The 18,557-nt window shown below is 43.9% G+C and overlaps 1 protein-coding gene across 1 annotated transcript in view; it reads right to left on the bottom strand.

Annotated features, from left to right (window-relative positions):
- Positions 1–18,557, bottom strand: part of TRAPPC11 (trafficking protein particle complex 11) — a 43,476-nt gene that overhangs the window by 6,654 nt on the left and 18,265 nt on the right. Inside the window, exons 16-28 of the mRNA XM_015426967.1 lie at positions 17,111–17,172; positions 16,880–17,012; positions 14,570–14,700; positions 13,235–13,381; positions 12,395–12,582; positions 10,714–10,862; positions 9,155–9,276; positions 8,640–8,759; positions 5,636–5,701; positions 5,387–5,543; positions 4,183–4,294; positions 1,902–1,990; positions 176–309 (exon numbers count right to left, since the gene is read on the bottom strand). Coding sequence (XP_015282453.1) covers positions 176–309; positions 1,902–1,990; positions 4,183–4,294; positions 5,387–5,543; positions 5,636–5,701; positions 8,640–8,759; positions 9,155–9,276; positions 10,714–10,862; positions 12,395–12,582; positions 13,235–13,381; positions 14,570–14,700; positions 16,880–17,012; positions 17,111–17,172 — 1,610 coding nt within the window. The remainder of the gene's footprint in view (positions 1–175; positions 310–1,901; positions 1,991–4,182; positions 4,295–5,386; positions 5,544–5,635; positions 5,702–8,639; positions 8,760–9,154; positions 9,277–10,713; positions 10,863–12,394; positions 12,583–13,234; positions 13,382–14,569; positions 14,701–16,879; positions 17,013–17,110; positions 17,173–18,557) is intronic.

Here is an 18,557-nt window from a genome sequence, read left to right as displayed (position 1 = left end):
TGGTCTTCCATAGTCTTTGTTTCACAGGGAATGCAGATGCAGATTTGTTTTGACACATAAATTAGCTACATAATTCTTTTTACATTGTCCATAGTCCAAATGCACCAGTCATGACATCTGAAAACATCTAACACAGACTTCCAATATTCTACATTAATCAAGTCACAGCCCATACCTGCTTAAGACCAGAAAACATGAAGGCATCGCTCGGTTCCACTGACACTTCCAAGTCCTGAACTATATTAGTCTTATTCTGCAGGTGATATTTTACAGGTAAGGATTCTCTGACTCGACCAAATGAGGGCAGATCTTTGGGAAAGAAAGCGCACACACAGAGTTCACACTTCCATTTCAGTTGTTTTGATCTCAAGTTAGCAAGAATATATTAACGCTAATTATTATTACATGCCTCGCAAACCAAGTAAATGGCTTTCGTGTTTTTAAAACAATGCTTGAGGGAAATAATCAAAACAGAAGTAACCATGCAGAGACTATGATGTGAAGTAGGGCTGAAGAAAAATACAAAGCAGTTCTCTCCTCCAACACAGACTTGCTGAAGTGCTGCAAGGCAAATTCCACCTGTCATTCATGTGTCACCTACTAGCATTAAGTTAAAAAAGCATCACAGTGTGGATTAGAGAAAATGGAACTGGGATAGCTAAATTCAGCATTTTGTCTCAAAAATGTAAAGGGCACTTAAGACACCTCACTGCTCTGGCAAAGTCAATGGACATCAGGAGCCTGGCTAATCAACCTACCATCCACTGTAATCCCATCAAGATTAAGTGCCCTGTGTTACACATATACACACAGCCCTGCTAAAAAATGTAAAATCAAACTATAAGAGTCCCAATGAACTGGGTCCTAAAATCAGCAAGCTCCACCTTTTCGCCTCTCTCTACCTGCTACAGTTCTCCACACCATTCAAAAAATTGCTTCTGAAGCAATTTGGAACAGTGTGGAAATTTCAGACCCTTCCCTTGCCAGGGGAAAAAAAAAAAAAAGAGTTGGCAACCTCAATGGTTGGTAGAAGTCATATACTGGCAGAAATACAGGGCCTTTGTTTTTGGGCTGCTATCAGACTTAAAATAGTAAGGGGTGACTTGCAAAAAGCAAGGACGGTGTGCTTTGAATAGCGCAACCCCCTTGCTAAGGTATGAAAGCTTGGTGGGTAATTTCCCCCTCCCCTTTTGCCGTCAAGTTGCAGCACACGTATGGTGACCCCCGCGGGGTTTTCAAGGCAAGAGATGTGGGTTGCCATTGCCTGGCTCTGCATAGCGACTCTGGACTTCCTTGGTGGTCTCGCATCCAAGCCCTAACCAGGGCCGACCCTGCTTAGCTTCTGAAATATGAAGAGATCAGGCTAGCCTATCCAGGTCAGCGCTGATTATCTTGGACCAGTCATTTTCGCTCAGCCTATCATGTGCTCCTGGGACAGAGGGTGTGATTAAAAAAAATCCAAGCGAGCAAATACTCCAGCAAAGTTCTTGTGAATTTTATTCCCGGGAGAGTCAGTGATGCTCAAGAGGTCACTGCAACTAAGGAAATGATGTGTCTTCTTGTGAAAATGCTAGATATGCTGGGAACGCACGGCACAATGCGGAACCGTCATCCATCTAGGAGGAGTGCAGATTGTGGGCTAAGAGTACCTGGTTCATCTCCTCGTATTACTTTTGAGACATGGGAATGACAGGTGAGAGTACTTCAGAGTCTTTAGAGTATAATGGGAGAGACCTGGAAAAAGGGGGAGGCAAAGGGAGAAAGCTTTGTGCTTTGTCCCCTGAGCTGTGGCAATAAAGGACGTATTCATGAAGTCTTCTCAGAATAAAAGTGTTACCCTGCTATGACCTTTCAGGGACTCAGCCTCCTAAACAGAGCAAGACATGACACGTTTACATTACCTGCGTTAACATGGAGTGGGATGCCTTCTGCAATCACGTGAGGGAGTGTGATCACAGTCCTAACAGGTATGCTCTTCGCCGCTGAGCTCCTTTTTAAAAAAAATAACAAAGTACAAAAAGTATGAAAAAAAACCCCTGTATCGGCTGTAGGTAACAGAAACCTCGTTTTAGCAGTTCAAATGGAAATCAGTGTGTTAGGTGAAATGCGTGAGACAGAAAAAGCACACAGGGCCAAGCCTGGAAGACAGACAGGACTGGCTCGACAACCCTATAACTGATGATGACGTTTAATCTAAAAGTGATCAAGGACACAAAAATAAATGGGAGGAGAGTTAGTCAGGGAACACTGCTCTTTCTTTTTCTTCAGCTTTAATACTCAAAATAACTTTCTTCTACTCCATTCTGATTACAATCAATCAATCAATCAATAGACCTTTAATGGCATATACAACATTAAAATCAGAGACAGTACATGACACAATCAGCTAAAAGTCTAAGATAATTATAAAATCATAAAACGGAGTTTCCCACGTTTTTCACTCTTATCACATCAACTAAAAAATTGGCCACTGCCACAGTAATCTCTACTGTTGTACATTCTGATTACAATCTTAGCCTTGTAGAAGCAACAAGTCTGTATCTGTAAATTTTTTTAATATTCAAAACTCAGAGAAAAAGCATCAATTTCAGGCAGAAATCTTTCCAGCAAGGCAGAGCAAAACCTGGAACAGAAGATCTACAGCAAGATCAGGGAGCCTGTCTGAATTCCCCTGACACACTATATGCCTGAAACATGGGCTTAGTGGAAGTCAGAAGGTCCCTGGAGGCTTCACCGGACCTTCCCCATAAATTCTGAATAAAGGCCTCTACAAAGGCTTCAGTATGCCTCATTCTGACTGTAGTCTCCTTATGGCCCTTACAGAGACATTAGAGTTGGAAGGAGAGCCTACACTATGTCCAGGCAAAAGTAGACATTGATAGTCACATGGCAGTGTCTGGAGTATATCTATGAACAATTCTGCACTTCTGGGCAGATGGCTTCTATGACAGGCTACTACCTGTGGCATCTAGCCATGGTGACTGAAGGGAGCCTCCACATTCAGAGGCAGTAAACCTCTGAATACCAGTGCCAGGAGGCAACACCAGGGCAAGGGCAAGGCCCCCATGCCCGGCTGTTGGCCCTCTAGAGGTTGGCCAGTGTGTGAAATGGAATGCTGGACTAGATGGACCACTAGATGGACCAGATGATCCAGCAGGGTTCTTCTGATGTTCTCCCCACTTCTGCACGACTGTGAAGGCTGGGGACAACAGGGGAATTTCTAAGCTATATTGTGCAGACCAAAACGTTGCCTCTAGGCAACAGTGACCCCTTTAGAAGCCACGCATGACCTACTGAAGAATCTGACGGGTCTCTTTCCCCACCCAAATAATTACACACTGTGGATTCTATCGAAATCCAGTCAGAATTCCACCCAATGGCGATTCCACTCTTCAGCAGTATCTGATCTATATTATTGAAATTATTCCTACTGCCTTCTGCTAAGACCCTTAGAGTGCATTGTTGCTCCTCTAAGAAAAAGCAGTTGCACATATTCCTTGGTCTAATATGAGCAACACCTCCTAACCTGCCTTGTCTGAACATCTGAACACCTTTTACAGTTCCGCAGGGCCGGCAAGACGTAGCTCTTCCACCAGGCCTTTGACTGAGGAGCCGCACTAAACATCTGGGAACGGCCCTGTGCCCTGATTTTACTACCTACAGCCTGTACTCGCCGCATAAGCAAGCTGAATAAACTAAGCTGGTGTGAGAATACGATCAAGACTGTATTGTCACCTTTAGTTGTACTGCTAACTGAAACCTTTATTCTCACACTTTATTAGATCATGTTCCAGCACTTTAGGATGATTATTAAAGAATGTTGTTTTATGCTTGGTTTTAATTGTATTTATATATGGAATTTCATGTAAGCCGCCCTGAGCCTGCCACGGCAGGGAGGGTAGGGAATAAATTGAATAAATAAATAAACCTGGAAGTTACATACCCAGTATGTCCGTACGTAGTAGCTCCCCTGATTAGGCTGTGTGTGTAGGTGTGTGTGGGGGGAGTATAGATAAGAGGAGGATATTTGATGGGCACAGGAGATCTGGCTGAAAATATAAGACAGCATGGCCAAGCCTTCCTTGTTTTGGGTAAATGGCACATGGGGAGGTGAATTCTAGGACGCTTCTGTACTGCTCAGTAATGAGAAAAAATTCACAGTCACCCTTGGAGAATATTTACCTCTTCCAGGAGACTGCATAACTTCCAGTAGCCACTCCAGTCTGTCCGCTAGAGACCGGTGGGCATCGTAGGCAGAAACACTCACTAGCACTCTCTCCGGTCTGTAAAACAACTAACAGAAATGTCAGTTCAGACAAAAGTTAAAAGAATTTGCTCAGACAGACCACATTTGCAACTACATTTCATATGCACACATTGGGTTGGGGTCATTCCAGTGCAAAATTTCTGCTTGTGCCAGAGCTCTTGTGCAAGCAGAAATATGAGAAAAGACTGCAGTAGCCGCTAGTGCTAAGTCAAGCTTATGGTACCCCCACTATATTGGGAGGAAAGCGCTAGGTGTCACATAAGATCTTGCACGAACAGAACTGTGGTACATCCATTTATCTTGCTGCCTGCACACTGTTATAGATTCAAGCCACTGTATATTACACGGGCACATGAACAAGCACAACATAGTAAACACACTAAATCAGGGGACTGCAACCTGTGGCTTGGTATGGAACCCAAAATAGCTGTTTAGTGTGGGCCTTCCCAGTAAAGGACTTGCAACAACTAGTGTCTGGGCTGCAGACACACTATGGACCATTAACCAACATGTAAAAATCAATAGTGTTGATTTGTACAAAGTTTGTAATGTAAAATGTATGGACTCTTTTTTAATCCTTTGCTCTGAATTTTGATATTTTTTGCCTCTTTAATTGTAAAATGTTGTGGACCCCTACACTAAATATTATATGAAAACCAGAGTACATGTATGTGTACAGAATTTCCTTTCCCTCATCCTCCCGTTCCCCCACAAAAACGTGGAGACTCAGCTGCATATCATATAAAGTACACACACAGGTATCCACTAAATGGTCATCTCATCTCAGAAGTACAGACTAATCAAGGTCTCCAAAATCATCAAGTCCAATTACTGCACAGAGGCAGGATCTGCTGAGACCAACCCAGCCCACACAGAGGCAAGGATAAACTCACTTACCACAGAAGCACGTGCAGTCACTGCGCAGCAAGCTGACTTGATGGTGGAGGGACATGCAGGCAGAGTCCCTTACAGGGATACTCGCTTAACCTCCCCATCTCCTACTCTGTTTTAATACAATGTTGAACACACCTACTCTCCTGCACACGCATTTAAATAATCAAAATATGATTGAGTTTCTTCTAAAATATAAATTTCTTCCCAGTGCCGTTCACTTCTCACCATTCTCCACGTAAGATTCTAGCTGGTCCGCTGGCATCATAGAAGGAGAAAGCTGCAGCTGGCTGGTTACAATCGTAAGGGCCCAAGGTGAAGTACTGAGGATGTCGGTCATCAATAAAAATGGTATGTCTGAAAAGACTTTATCTAAATGCTCGAACTACCGAGAAGAGAAACAATGGATAGGTTGTAGCTTAGTGTTCTGACCCTGACTTTTCAAGCTATGTTTTCAAGCAGGTTTCTATCCCATACCTTAGCAGAGACGAATTTAACAGCAACATCAAATGGAAACACAGTCTCTATGGTAACAGTCTCATCCTGCACAGAGAGGAATAAAATTATGTTCCATTCCTTGTTTTATAGCCCAATATTAAGTATACGAAAGAAAATCCTTCTCCACAACTCCTCCCTCTTCCTAAAGTTCACACGGATGACAAGAAGTTTCAAAGACATATGCTCAACTACCTCTTTCCTGTTTAAAGTCGATATCAGAGCAGAAATAGTCCTCGGGTTGCCTGATCTGATTAAAAACACTATTCAATTTACTCCATTCCCCCCAAATAAATTTGCTTTCTCAACAGAGTAAACAGCTTGTAAAACCTAATCAGCCATAGTTATGATACCAATAACGGGAGCCAGTGTGGTGTAGTAGTTAGAATGCTGAACTAGGATCTGGAAGACCTGAGTTTGAATCCTCGCTCTGCAAGAGAAGCTTGCTGGATGACCTTGGGTCAGTCTCACACAGTCTAACCTACTCCACTGGGTTGTCGTGAGGATAAAATGGAGATGAGAAGTACACAGTAAGCTGTAGTGTATAAATGAAGCAAATAATCCATAGCGGCTTCATCAACCTGCCCCAGTTTGGACCACTCAGGTATTCCAGCATCAGGTCCAGCTCTGCAAGTGACTCATCAGACTTCTACAGCTCCTGACCCCTTCAGCTGTACTTGCTTCATCAGCCACAGATGGCAAAGCAACTGATCCCTCGCTTTGCTGACTGCTAGACTGTTATGTATGGAACAGAATGTATGCGCTTGAGGGAAGCAAAGTGATTGGTCTTTATGTACTGTATTTGATTGGATCTTATCTGACATGTGGGCGTGGCTTGCCAAGCCCGGACTGTTTAAAAAGGAGCCTCTTGCTCCATTGCTTGTCTCGTTCTGGTTCTTCTGACTTTGTGTTCACCTGCTGCCTCGAGTCTCGTATCTTACATAGACTGTAAACACAGAGGAACTGCTGAACACTCGCTAGGCTGAGACACACGACTGGTGGGCTGCATTCAGGGAGATGGGTCGTAAGTTCTGTAGACCAGCAATATATGGCAGAGGTCATTTCGGGGGGGAACGCGGGGGAACACAGTTCCTCCGGGTGAGGTGCAGGGGGCGGGGCACATGACGAAGCCCCGCCCCCTGCTTCCGGCCGCCCCGCTTCCAGCCCTCATTCAGCCAGGAGGAGGCAGGAGAAGAGGGAGGGTAAGTTGCTTCCTCCCCGCCTCTCCCCACCCCTGACTGCCTGGGGCCAGGGAGGGCCTTGGCGGGGCTTCCTCGCACTCCCGCTGTCCTTGCAGGTCCACCGCCGGGCCCCTGATGTCAGGGGGTGTGGCATATGTTAATGAGTTATGCTAATGAGTTCCCCTAGCTCTTTTTCTATGAAATGACCCCTGATATATGGGCACAAGCTTCCAGGAGCTGAAATCTCCTTTCACAAGTGTTCAGAAACCTTATCTACCCCAGCTGCTTTCTGTGCTTTTTGAACTTTGCCCTCCTTTAGCTAAACTGCATTTAAAGAAGTACAATCTCCAGTTTTCTGCACCTCTCCACAGGAATCACCACTCTATTTACAAATGTGATGATCATATCTGTGAGAATGGATGGAGGTTTCATTTTATGCACACCTTTGTCCAACCGGGTTATACTCTTCCCCTTCATGCCTGCTTGGTTTTCACTCCTATAACGTTAGGAAGTTTAGCATTTCTGGGAACAATAACAATACCAATTTCATGAAAGAAGCTGAATTTTTAGAAGAAGAGGAGAGATTGGATTTATACTCTGCCCTTCAGTACCCGAAGGAGTACCAGAGTGGTTTATAATCTCCTTCCCCTCCCCACAACAGACACCCTGTGAGGTAGGTGGGGCTGCGAGAGCTCTCTCGAGTACTGCTCTTTCCAGAACAGCTCTGAGATAACTGTGACTGACCCAAAGTCACGCCAACAGCTGCATGTGGAGGAGTGGGGAATCAAACCCAGTTCTCCCAGATTAGAGTCCGCACTCCTAATCACTACACCAAACTGGCTCTTAGAGGTGATAAACCATTTTATTGATTGCATCTACAATGGTTGCACAAAGTCTGGGATTTTTTCCTACAAGAGAAAATCTCATCCTGGACAAATACTACACATGTTGAGTATCACCAGCTTAGCCCCATGGATAAATGGTACCCTGTATTAGAGAAAATGAACATAGACAAATTCGACTGGGAACAAATAAGAAAACCAAAATATGAAGGGCTACTGTTTGGTTGATGGTGCAATATATTGACAACAGGGGGTGATAAGTGGCTGCATCCACTGAACCAATTAAGAGTATTTCCACATCAATTGAGGCTGTCACATTTGCTTCAAGGCTGAACGCTCCTGCTCATCCACAAGTTCATTACTTGTATTGAGGAAACTCCCCAGATATCGTGAATGTGTCCCCCTTCCCGATTTTATTTTTTGCTGCTGTTTCGACTTATAGCTACTGACTGTTTTTTAAATTTTAAATTTTATAAATAATCTAGGAAAGAGGCTTGCAGAATATGAATTGGCCACCATAAAAAATATAAGTACATCCTTCAGACATCCCGTGCTCCAGCCTAGAGGAAGTGTGGATGTGGAATTAGAAGCCAGTGTACCAGCTCCTATAAACAACTTCATCAATCTAGAGGGCAAATAGGCAGATACTTATTCCTACAGAAACTTTTTTGCTTCATTAAGAGCAGACAACATTAGAGACGGTGATAACTGCATAGAAATCATCAAACCAAATTCACTCTTGTGCTGTAAGAATTCCTTCCTTAGGGTTCCAAGCTAAACCACCCATTCTTACCCAGCATGCAGAGCTGAACACATTAACAGCAGCAAAACCCTGGAGATCGACAGAAGTTACACAAGCATGCTGCTCATGATACTCATTATGACAGAATAAATGTAATGTACTCATTATTATATTTTTAGAATCCCCATTAAACACATATGGTTCCAATTACTTTAACATACCCTGTGACACTTGCAGAGGATCTCTTTTCCTTCAATGGTCGTACTCACTAAATAGGAAACATATACAAGAAACATTCTGGTACCAACCATTCCACAGTGAATATACACAGTCTTTTCCAGCTTTGAAAGAAAGAGAAAAGAAGCAGTAATCGTGAGACCACAATGTATAAAAGACCTTTAAAGAGCAAGAATTTACAACCAGAAGCATTTGCAGGTCTTTCTAAACTCTGTACACAAACTAATCCATCAGTTTTCCATGGCTGCTTTTGAAAAAACTAAGCAAAACTGAAATCTCAGCCACTGATAAATATAATTTTGGAGAAAAATATTAGCTACAAAACAAGAAAATGTTAGTTGCATTAAATGCCCTCAAATCTTAAAGAATTTACATGCAGTTAAGTAGAGTACTATATCTTTGAAATACGCACATGCTAAGTAGCTACATTACTGTATTTTCATACATGTTAAGCAAAACATCCTACAGGGGCTGTTAACCACAAACAACGTTAGCTTACCTTTTCACCTGGCTGCAAGTCTCCTATAGGGATATCAGGAAGTAAAGCAGGAAATGAATCGTCACATATTTCTGTTCCATTTAGTGTCACGTGAGTTTTTTGAGTTAGGTTTGCATCTTGGCCTGGAATGAAGAACGTTCTGATTATTTGTTTAGGTGGTCACCAGTAATATTTGTGAAGCATTTATATATGGTCACTAGGAAATATTTCATGCTATCTGTGTTACCCAAATGCAGTTCAAATGACCGAACAGAGATAACATGTCCACCTCGAAATATGGCTTATATAAGCTTAAATTCTGCAAAGCCACATTATTGTACAGATTTAGTATTTTTACACACAGACAGAATATCAAAGGGTTTTTTTGTTTTGTTTTTGTTTTTAAGCACACAACTTCTGGATTACCACACGTATCCTTAGATAGTTCTTAGTCCATGGGCTGATCCTGTTTCAAGGCAGCTCTAGAAGATGCAACACATGATCTTCTTAATATTCAGCTTCCTGTTCTGTTGCTGTTCTTAATTGAGTATTCAATGCCAACGTTACTTCAACAGGGACATGGAAGCTCTCCCCCCACCCCCTTTCTCTAAGCTACATCCAAAGAACAATGGCTTTGATCAAGGGAGAAGTCTACATTACTTCTGTTTATATATACACACTGCAAACTTCAGCGTACCTTCAAAACTGATCCCACATGTGCAAGGATCTCCGCCCACAGAGCACTCATCTTTCTGCCTCCCCCCCTCCCACAGCAGTCCAAAATGCCCCCCCCCCATATTGTAACTGGAAGAGGGACCCCGAGGAACAAGATATTGGGGGGGGGGGCATTTTGGGCTGTCAGGGGAGGCAGAAAAGTCATGCCCCATGAGCTGAAATTCCTGTGCCAGCACTGGTCTAGATCCAACCCAACCTATGATTTTGTGTGCCAAAGTGATTACTTTCTACAGTGCCACCTTTTTGCCTCTGAAGGAACACATCTACAAAAATCTGTTCTCGTTTATAACAGCTGAGGATAAACTTGCAGGTGTTAAAGGAAAATCATATACAGGCAGATTTCCTTTGCTGCCTTTCCAAAATGAGCATATTATTAATTATTACTTATTTCATTTATACCTAACCTTTCTCCCCAAGAGGGAACCAAAGCGGCTTACATCATTCTCCTCTCCTCCATTTTACCCTCACAACAACCCTGTGAGGCAGGTTAGGCTGAGTGTGTGTGACAGGCTCAAGGTCACCCAGCAAGCTGCCATGGCAGAGTCTGGATTCAAACTTTTAAAATTATTTACACCTTGCTTCTTCATATAAATACCCAGGAATCAGCTAGAAAGTCAGCACTACTGAGTTAACGATAATGCCAGTAGCAAATCAAGTGGGATCCAACTTTTATTATCACTGGATGCATTTTCTTGTCTTCTTCCATCACTAGTCCTGTCTAATTGTCATGTCTTAAAACCTATGGAAGAAGGGAGTGGCTTTCCCCCCCCCCCTTTCTCCTTTACACAACGAAACCTTTTATCCTTATGCAGATTCTGAGCCAACAGCACTTCAGTAATGAGTACCTGGTTTTAAGCCGGCCGTGAGCTTTACATCTTTGGCAACGGTCTTCTCGTGTGACTGGATTGTGACACTCAAACAGTACATTTCATTCATAAGGGCGGGAGGCTCATGTTTGAGCTGGACAGAAATGTTTGGCACTCTGGAAATGATCCTTCAATTAAAAAAAGAGAGAGAGAGAGAGAAAGGCCAACTGCTGGCTGTTGCTTAACGCTCTTACAAACTGGTTCTATCTGCTGCTGTGGCTGTTGCAGCGCACAAGTCTCTGCCTGTGACACACTGTAGTGCAGGGAAGCAGGGTGGAAGAGCAGCTTTGTCTTCCACGGGCCTCTCAGGACCCCTCCAATCAGCACCTCTCCTTCCACACCTTTACAGCTGTACAAACTGCAGCAATCCTAGGTGGATGCACATGTTGCCATGGACCTCGGGATGCTGACCATGGGATGCAGGAGGCCAAGTCACTTTGTTCCCACTACCCTTGTCTGTCCATCCCCTGCCAAAGAGAACCTTATATGGTTGTTTCATAGGCACTTCTCCTGTGCTTGGGAGGCAGCAAAGCCAATTCAGGTGCTATCCCACATGCAGGAGGACAGGACTGGCTCTCACTGAAGAAAGGAGGCATAAGGTGGTGGTTTGGGTTTTTCCCCTGGCCTAACGCCAGGAGCTCACAGGGCCCTGTGCCGTGCTACTACATGACGAGAAAAACATATGACTGCATGCTTTTCAGTCCCTCTCTTATTTTTACAGTGCCACTATGAAGCCCTCCGTGCTCCAGCTTTACAAAGTGCACCTTCAAGTGAGTAACTTGCTCATGGCCTCTCAGCAAGTATGTGGCAGGGATGGGAACTAGGTCAAAACTCCACCATTCTCGGATGTGAGCAAAGGCAAAACTCAAAAGAAGGATGAGGAAACTCCTGAATGGAAACTGCAGTTTGGAAAGATCCCAAAGAAGATTGATTTTTCACCCCCATCAGTGTGAGACCACAGAGTCAATGGGCATGCCATCTTAAATCAGAACGGCTTTAAAAATTACCCGTATGGCTAAGTGTTTATGCAGACGGTGGCTTAAACACCATGAAAATTAGTCTGTGTGTCAAAAACAATGTTTAGTATGCTATTAGAGACTTTTTAGTGCACTCTCATTATCTCACTGTATAAAAGAGGTCTTTGCTTAAGTACTCTTGGGGGGAAAGGATCATAGTACCATAGCAACTGAAGACATCAGCTGCATAAAGGTAAAGGTTCCCTTGCTCGAAAGCCAGTCGAATCCGACTCTAGGGTTGCGGTGCTCATCTCAGTTTCAAAGCCGAAGAGCCAACGCTGTCCGAAGACATTTCCGTGGTCATGTGGCTGGCATGACTAAACACCAAGGCGCACGGAACGCTGTTACCTTCCCACTGAAGTGGTACCTATTTATCTACTTGCAATTTCTTGCTTTCGAACTGCTAGGTTGGCAGGAGCTGGAACTAAAGACGGGAGCTCACTCTATCACGCGGCACACTCGGGTCTCAAACTGCTGAACTACCGACCTTCCACAGCCTGCAGTTCAGCGTCTTAACCACTTGAGCCACCGCAGCTCCTTCAGCTGCATACATCACAGTAAATAAAACCTTGTGTGATTGGAAACACCCCCAGACTATTCTATGTATCAAACTCGGTGTCTGCTGTCAGGTTGTTTCTACTTACATAGTGCTTGTCTGAACAGTCAGACTTTCCCAATGGATTTCACCCTCTGGGAGTTTGGGCCGCCGTCTGAAGGAGCGAGCTGCCAGCAGCGCCTCTTGAGAAGAAGCTGCATCCCCTCCTCCTCCACGCCAGTTCAAGATCACACACCTGCCATTCTCACTACCCAGAATCAAATCCACTGAAGTGATCTGAAAGACAGACACGTACTGACTGGGATTTTCTCCTGCAGTTCGTTTTAACGTATGCATCCCAGAGACACACAGAATCGCCTCCTACATTAGTATTTATTTAAGAGAGAAACCACCACCCTGCCTGTGAGATTCTTTTGAAACACATCTAAAATGTGTGCATGACAGCCTGGTCTGGATCTCAGAAATAAAAATGCAAGTGGTTTCGGAGTTTAAGTGATAGACTCAAAAAACATGCCAAACTTGCAAGATCCTTTGCTTATTTAATGAAGTCTGATAGAAGATTCTCAAGTAGACGCAGAGATGCAGTCTCAGGCTCAATAGTTTTGTTTGTGTGTGTGTGTGTGGACACTCAGAACCCTTGTTTCATCTCTTTGCTATCCACAATGAATAGACACAAAGCCTTCCACTAGTTCAGTTACATAGTGCATTCTGCTACCCTGGTACAACATCATGACTCACAATATTGCTATGAGGCAATGGCCCTCCGCACCTGATCTTATCTGCCTTCTGATATACCATCTATACTGGTATATACTGATATACCAGTATACCATCTGATCAACCTTTCAGCGTTAACCCATTCCTGAACAATCATTTTTATCACTATGTGTTTTTTAGATAACATTTCGAATAGAGGTTAAGGGCTTACCTCAATCTTCTTTCCCACATCCTCAGTTTTTGCTACAAACTTGAAAAAGAACGTCTTTGTTTTACCAGGGGTAAGGCACAGCATTCCCTGTGTGAACAGTTCATTTTTCTGATACACTTCTTCCACCACACAATACTGGTTGTATTCCTACGGCAAAAGACAAGGTGGAAAATTATACATTAAACATTTTTTCCAGAAATCTGATAGGAGTACAGCAAAATCTGCATCGCTAGATGTAACGTAAGACCTGACCATTCTTTCTATAAATTTTGTTGTTCAGAATACGCATTTTCAAACAGAATAGTTTTCTTCTAAGTGTATACAATCTACAGTTCTTTAGAACTGTTTGTTGTTGTTTAATCGCACAGTTGAGTCCGACTCTTTGCGACCCCATGGACCACATCACACCAGGCCCTCCTATCTTCCGTCGTGCTCCGGAATTTGCTTAATTTCATGTTCATCCTTTGCCGTCCCCTTCTTCTTTTACCTTCAGGCTTTCCCAGCATCAGGGTCTTCTCCAGTGAGTGCTCCCACAATCAAACCACAAATAGCACTTTACAGGAAAATATCAGTTATTTAAAACACATCAACAGTTTACAAATTAAGAAGTGGCTTAGAAGAAGTTACAATATATGCATGTAATAACAAGCTTTGGAAAAACGCTCAAATACTTTGGCCACCAAATGAGAAGGGAGCACTTCCTGGAGAAGACCCTGATGCTGGGAAAGATTGAAGGTCAAAGAAGACGGGGCCGGCAAAGGATGAGATGGTTGGACAGTGTCATCGATGCAACGAACATGAAATTGAGCCAACTTCAGAGGACGGCGGAAGACAGGAGGGCCTGGCGGGAGATGATCCATGGGGTCGCGAAGAGTCGGACTCGACTGTGCGACTGAACAACAACAAAATTATAGTTATTTCTGTGCTTAGTGATACCGTTGCTAAACACTAAAATGGAAATAAGACTGAAAAGCACTCAAATTTTCAAAACAATGAACTCTCTTGATCCCAAATCAGGCAGGTCCCAGTTTGTTCTCTAAGGAAAGACCAAAGGGAAGAAATCTTCCCTCCACTCTGGCCCCAGAGTTCCACCCACCCTTTCAAGGCCCAAAAGGAGACGGAATGGGCCCCTGGGGGTGCAGCAGGGCTGTGAGTCCAGGTGGCCACCGTCAGTGCCACCCTCTCTACACAAGACACCATGAAAAACACCCACATTAAAGTGGGGTTCTGGCTCCTGACATGCTGCAGCATTAAAATGGCTGGGAAAATGCAATAAATGTGTCCACCTTATTAAAGAGAGGACTCTCACTTAAAAGTCTATTTTTAAAATATTACCTGATTGTTGAAACCGACACATAGTTTAGAAAACCGGAGAGGATGAGGACAATCAGCTTTCAAGAATATGTCAAACTGAACTGGGGTGTCAACATGGAAACTTGGAGCAAGAAATCTTGCTTTGCACTGTACTAAAATTTGGAACAGAAACAGCCCACGTTAATGAACTTAACTGAAGACGTCATGTTTCACGTTAGGTCCCCTACATCAAAACTAAACATGTCAGTTCTAGACAAACCAAACACAAAACATTAGATTTGTACAAAGTCAGGTATGTTTGCACAGATAATATGTACAATTAAGAGAGACTATGGACTGCTTTGTTATTTCTTCCTAACTGAGGACACAGAGCATGTGAACTCTGATTTGACTCCTGCAACCCAAGACATTAGTTTGACACGCTGCAAACAGAGGTTTCCTTGTAATTTGTGCAGCAGCAGCTCCTACAGCTGGCAACAGCTGGTCACATTTTATATCAAGGCCCATCAAGGAACCCTGCAGTACCACCTATGCACACAGTCGTTTCCGTCTTTCCCTGTATAGGAAACAGACCGCTCTCAGGCACCAAGCTAAGTTTTGAGTGAACTGTGGATTTTCCCAAACACAAAACTTACCTGTTCAGCATTATCACCCCCACCCTTCTTCAAAAGAACGCAGGGCAGCATACACCCCAGGCTCTTCCATTTTAGCCTCACAACAACCTTGTGAACTAGGTTCAGCTGAGAGTTACTGACTGGGGCTGAGCTCACTCAGTAAGCTTCATGGCAATGGGGACTTTGAACCTGGATCTTCTACAGCTTTTGCTGCTGTTGTTGTTGTTCAGTCGCACAGTCGAGTCTGACTCTTCGCGACCCCATGGACCAGATCCCGCCAGGCCCTCCTGTCTTCCGCCGTCCTCTGAAGTTGGCTCAATTTCATGTTCGTTACATCTCTGACACTGTCTAACCATCTCATCCTTTGCCGCCCCCATCTTCTTTGACCTTCAATCTTTCCCAGCATCAGGGTCTTCTCCAGTGAGTGCTCCCTTCTCATTTCTACATCTACATCTTAGTTCATCACTAAAAAAGGGAGCTGTGGAGTTTTTGCACCATTTTTAATGATCCACAAAACAGGAAAGCCCAGTTATCTCTACAGCTCCAGCACCAATGAGTATACTAGAATCTCTTATATATAATTCCTTTGGAAAGAAAACTTTATACAAGAGCTTAAAATGTCTTTTTAAAATCTTTTTAAATAGCACAGATGGATTTCAATTGAAAAACTGGGGAGGGGCTGTGGCTCAGTGGTAGATCATCTGCTTTGGTGTAGTGCCAGTTTGGTGTAGTGGTGTAGTGTAGTGGTTTGGTGTACAGTTTGGTATAGTGTGGAGCTGCGGTGGCTCAAGTGGTTAAGACGCTGAACTGCAGGCTGTGGAAGGTCGGTAGTTCAGCAGTTCGAGACCCGAGTGTGCTGCATTACGGAGTGAGCTCCCGTCTCTAGTTCCAGCTCCTGCCAACCTAGCAGTTCGAAAGTAAGAAATTGCAAGTAGATAAATAGGTACCACTTCAGTGGGAAGGTAACAGCGTTCTGTGCACCTTGGTGTTTAGTCATGCCGGCCACATGACCATGGAAATGTCTTCGGACAGTGCTGGCTCTTCGGCTTTGAAACGGAGATGAGCACCGCAACCCTAGAGTCGAATTCGACTGGCTTTTGAGCAAGGGAACCTTTACCTTTACCTTTGGTGTAGTGTAGTGGTTAATTTGATTCCCCACTCCTCCACATGAAGCTCCTGGTGTGACCTTGGGTCAGTTAAAAGTTATTTCAGAGCTGTTCTCTCATGAGCAGTTCTCTCAGAGCTCTCTCAGCCCCACCTACCTCACAGGGTGTCTGTTGTGTATGAGGGGGAAGAGACTGTAAGCCACTCTGACACTTCTTCGGGCAGTGAAGGGCGGAGTATAAATCCAATCTCTTCTCTTCTTCCCCTGCAAAAGCTCTCAGGTTCAATCCCCAACATTTCCAGTTACAAAGATCAGGCAGGGAATGTGAAATGCTCACCCTGAGACCCTGGAGAGCAGCTGCCAGCTACAGTAGACAGTACTAACAAAATGGCCTCACTCAGCGTAAAGCAGCTTCATGTTTTCAAAAATGCCAGCACACTCTATTAAGTCAAATCTCGCAGGGCTTGCACAGTTCTTACTTTAATTTTCCACCAAAAATTTAACAGTTGGACTGCTACAGAATTAAAATACGTATTTCTCTATTTTGCCATTCGCTATGTAGATGGTGCATTTAAATATTACATCTGGGATGATAAAAGCTTTGATACATACCAAATGGAACGAAGTCCTGCACTTCTATTGTAAAGATATTATTGCCAGCCAGAGAGACTCTGTCAGCCCACAACTTCTGTGAACTTTTCACAGAAGTAGCATCACAGTCAGGTTCTGGATCTGGGCTCTCATTCTGGATTCAAAAGAAGAAGATTTTACTCAAACATTCTAGGTGCAGAACTTGCAGGTCATTGAGAATTACTGCAAAGAATCTAAGTTTTGCCTACTTACCATAAGAACTTTAATCAGATTCTTTTCTATGCGAGATTTTTGGTCCTCTTTCAAGTTAGATGCTAAAGAACGAGAACAGAGAAAACAAGCTAAAATAAACATGGTCATCATAACCCCTTATAATACAGATTAGCTGCCACTACCATTTTCAAATACCTGCAGATTATCTAATCATTTCCGCTACATTCTCAGCTGAAATGCTGCCCTGGTTCCCACATACAGCAGGTGTGAAAGCACCTGTGCCTTGACTATACTGATGAGTTCAATTTTTTTTTAAATCCTATACTCTGAATGCCAAAAAAAAAGAAAGAAAAAAAGAGGTTAGGTCAGAAGTCTTGTTCTGACATGCTAGCTTTCTTCTGAAATTCACTTTACATGGATAATCAATCTACCGGGACTTCCGGTTGATGGCAGCACGCTCACGGACTCACCTCCCGGACCTCCCGGACCTCCCGGGGGTGTCTCCGTGCTATGGCAGACGGAGGGGGTGAGCAGGCTCGTAACCCCCCCCAGGAGCCCGGGGAAGGGTACCTGGCCAAGGAGCTTTGAGGGGGTAGCCTCTTCTCTGGCCGAATGCCAGGGAATCGAGGCTCCCCCTTGCTCCAGTGGTCCGTCCAGCTGAGAGACCTGATGGTACAAGTGAAGCTAGCCGGATCAAGTTCAGGAGATCAGGCATTAAAATGATGAATGAAGAGGGGTCGGAAGACCAACTATGAACGTGAGTCAAATGAGAACTGATTTTTAAACGAAAATACACTCCTTACCCGAAGCGGCGAAACGGCAGAAGCGAGTGGTGGGAGGGACGCCTCCCATGTCCATAAATCGTTGAGTGAAAGGGGAGGGAGTGGAAGAATAAACAAGAAATTGCCCAGAAGTACTCATTCATCAAGCTATACAGATAAGCGCATATTCAGAGACTTTAAAATTTATTGCGAAAGCAAACAAACGAGAAAAAGATGGCGGGGAAGAGGGACAGAGACAAAGAGAAACTTTTAAAAGCGAAACTAGAGTCCCCGAAGGTGCCGGAAACGACCAGTGAGACGACGAAGGCGATGACAGAGGTCATGCGCCCTCTGCTGGAACAGCTCAATGTCTTTAAAGAACAGATGTCTGTTGTAACAGCGAATATTACTGCACAACAAAAGCAGCTGCAAGTTGTGACAACAAGCATTACTGCACAACAAACGCAAATAATGGATTTGATTCAAGTAATGAAGCAGGATGCTGAGAAAGTAAAGGAAATGGCTGAGACAACACAGATAGTGAGGAAAAAAGTGCAAAAATTGGAAAAGAAAACTGTATCTTTGGAAGACCAGATGCTGCAGGTACAAATGGATAAGGCTAATATGGTCCTGCGCTTCCAAGGGGTGCCAGAGAAAAGAGGAGAGAATCTTAAAGAACTTATGAGTGAGCTACTTGCCCCAGTAGCAGATATAAAGGCAGACTT

The sequence above is a fragment of the Gekko japonicus genome, unplaced genomic scaffold (assembly GCF_001447785.1).
Source record: "Gekko japonicus isolate JY-2015 unplaced genomic scaffold, Gekko_japonicus_V1.1 scaffold185, whole genome shotgun sequence".
NCBI lineage: Eukaryota > Metazoa > Chordata > Lepidosauria > Squamata > Gekkonidae > Gekko > Gekko japonicus.
This window is presented reverse-complemented; position numbering and strand designations above follow the sequence as displayed.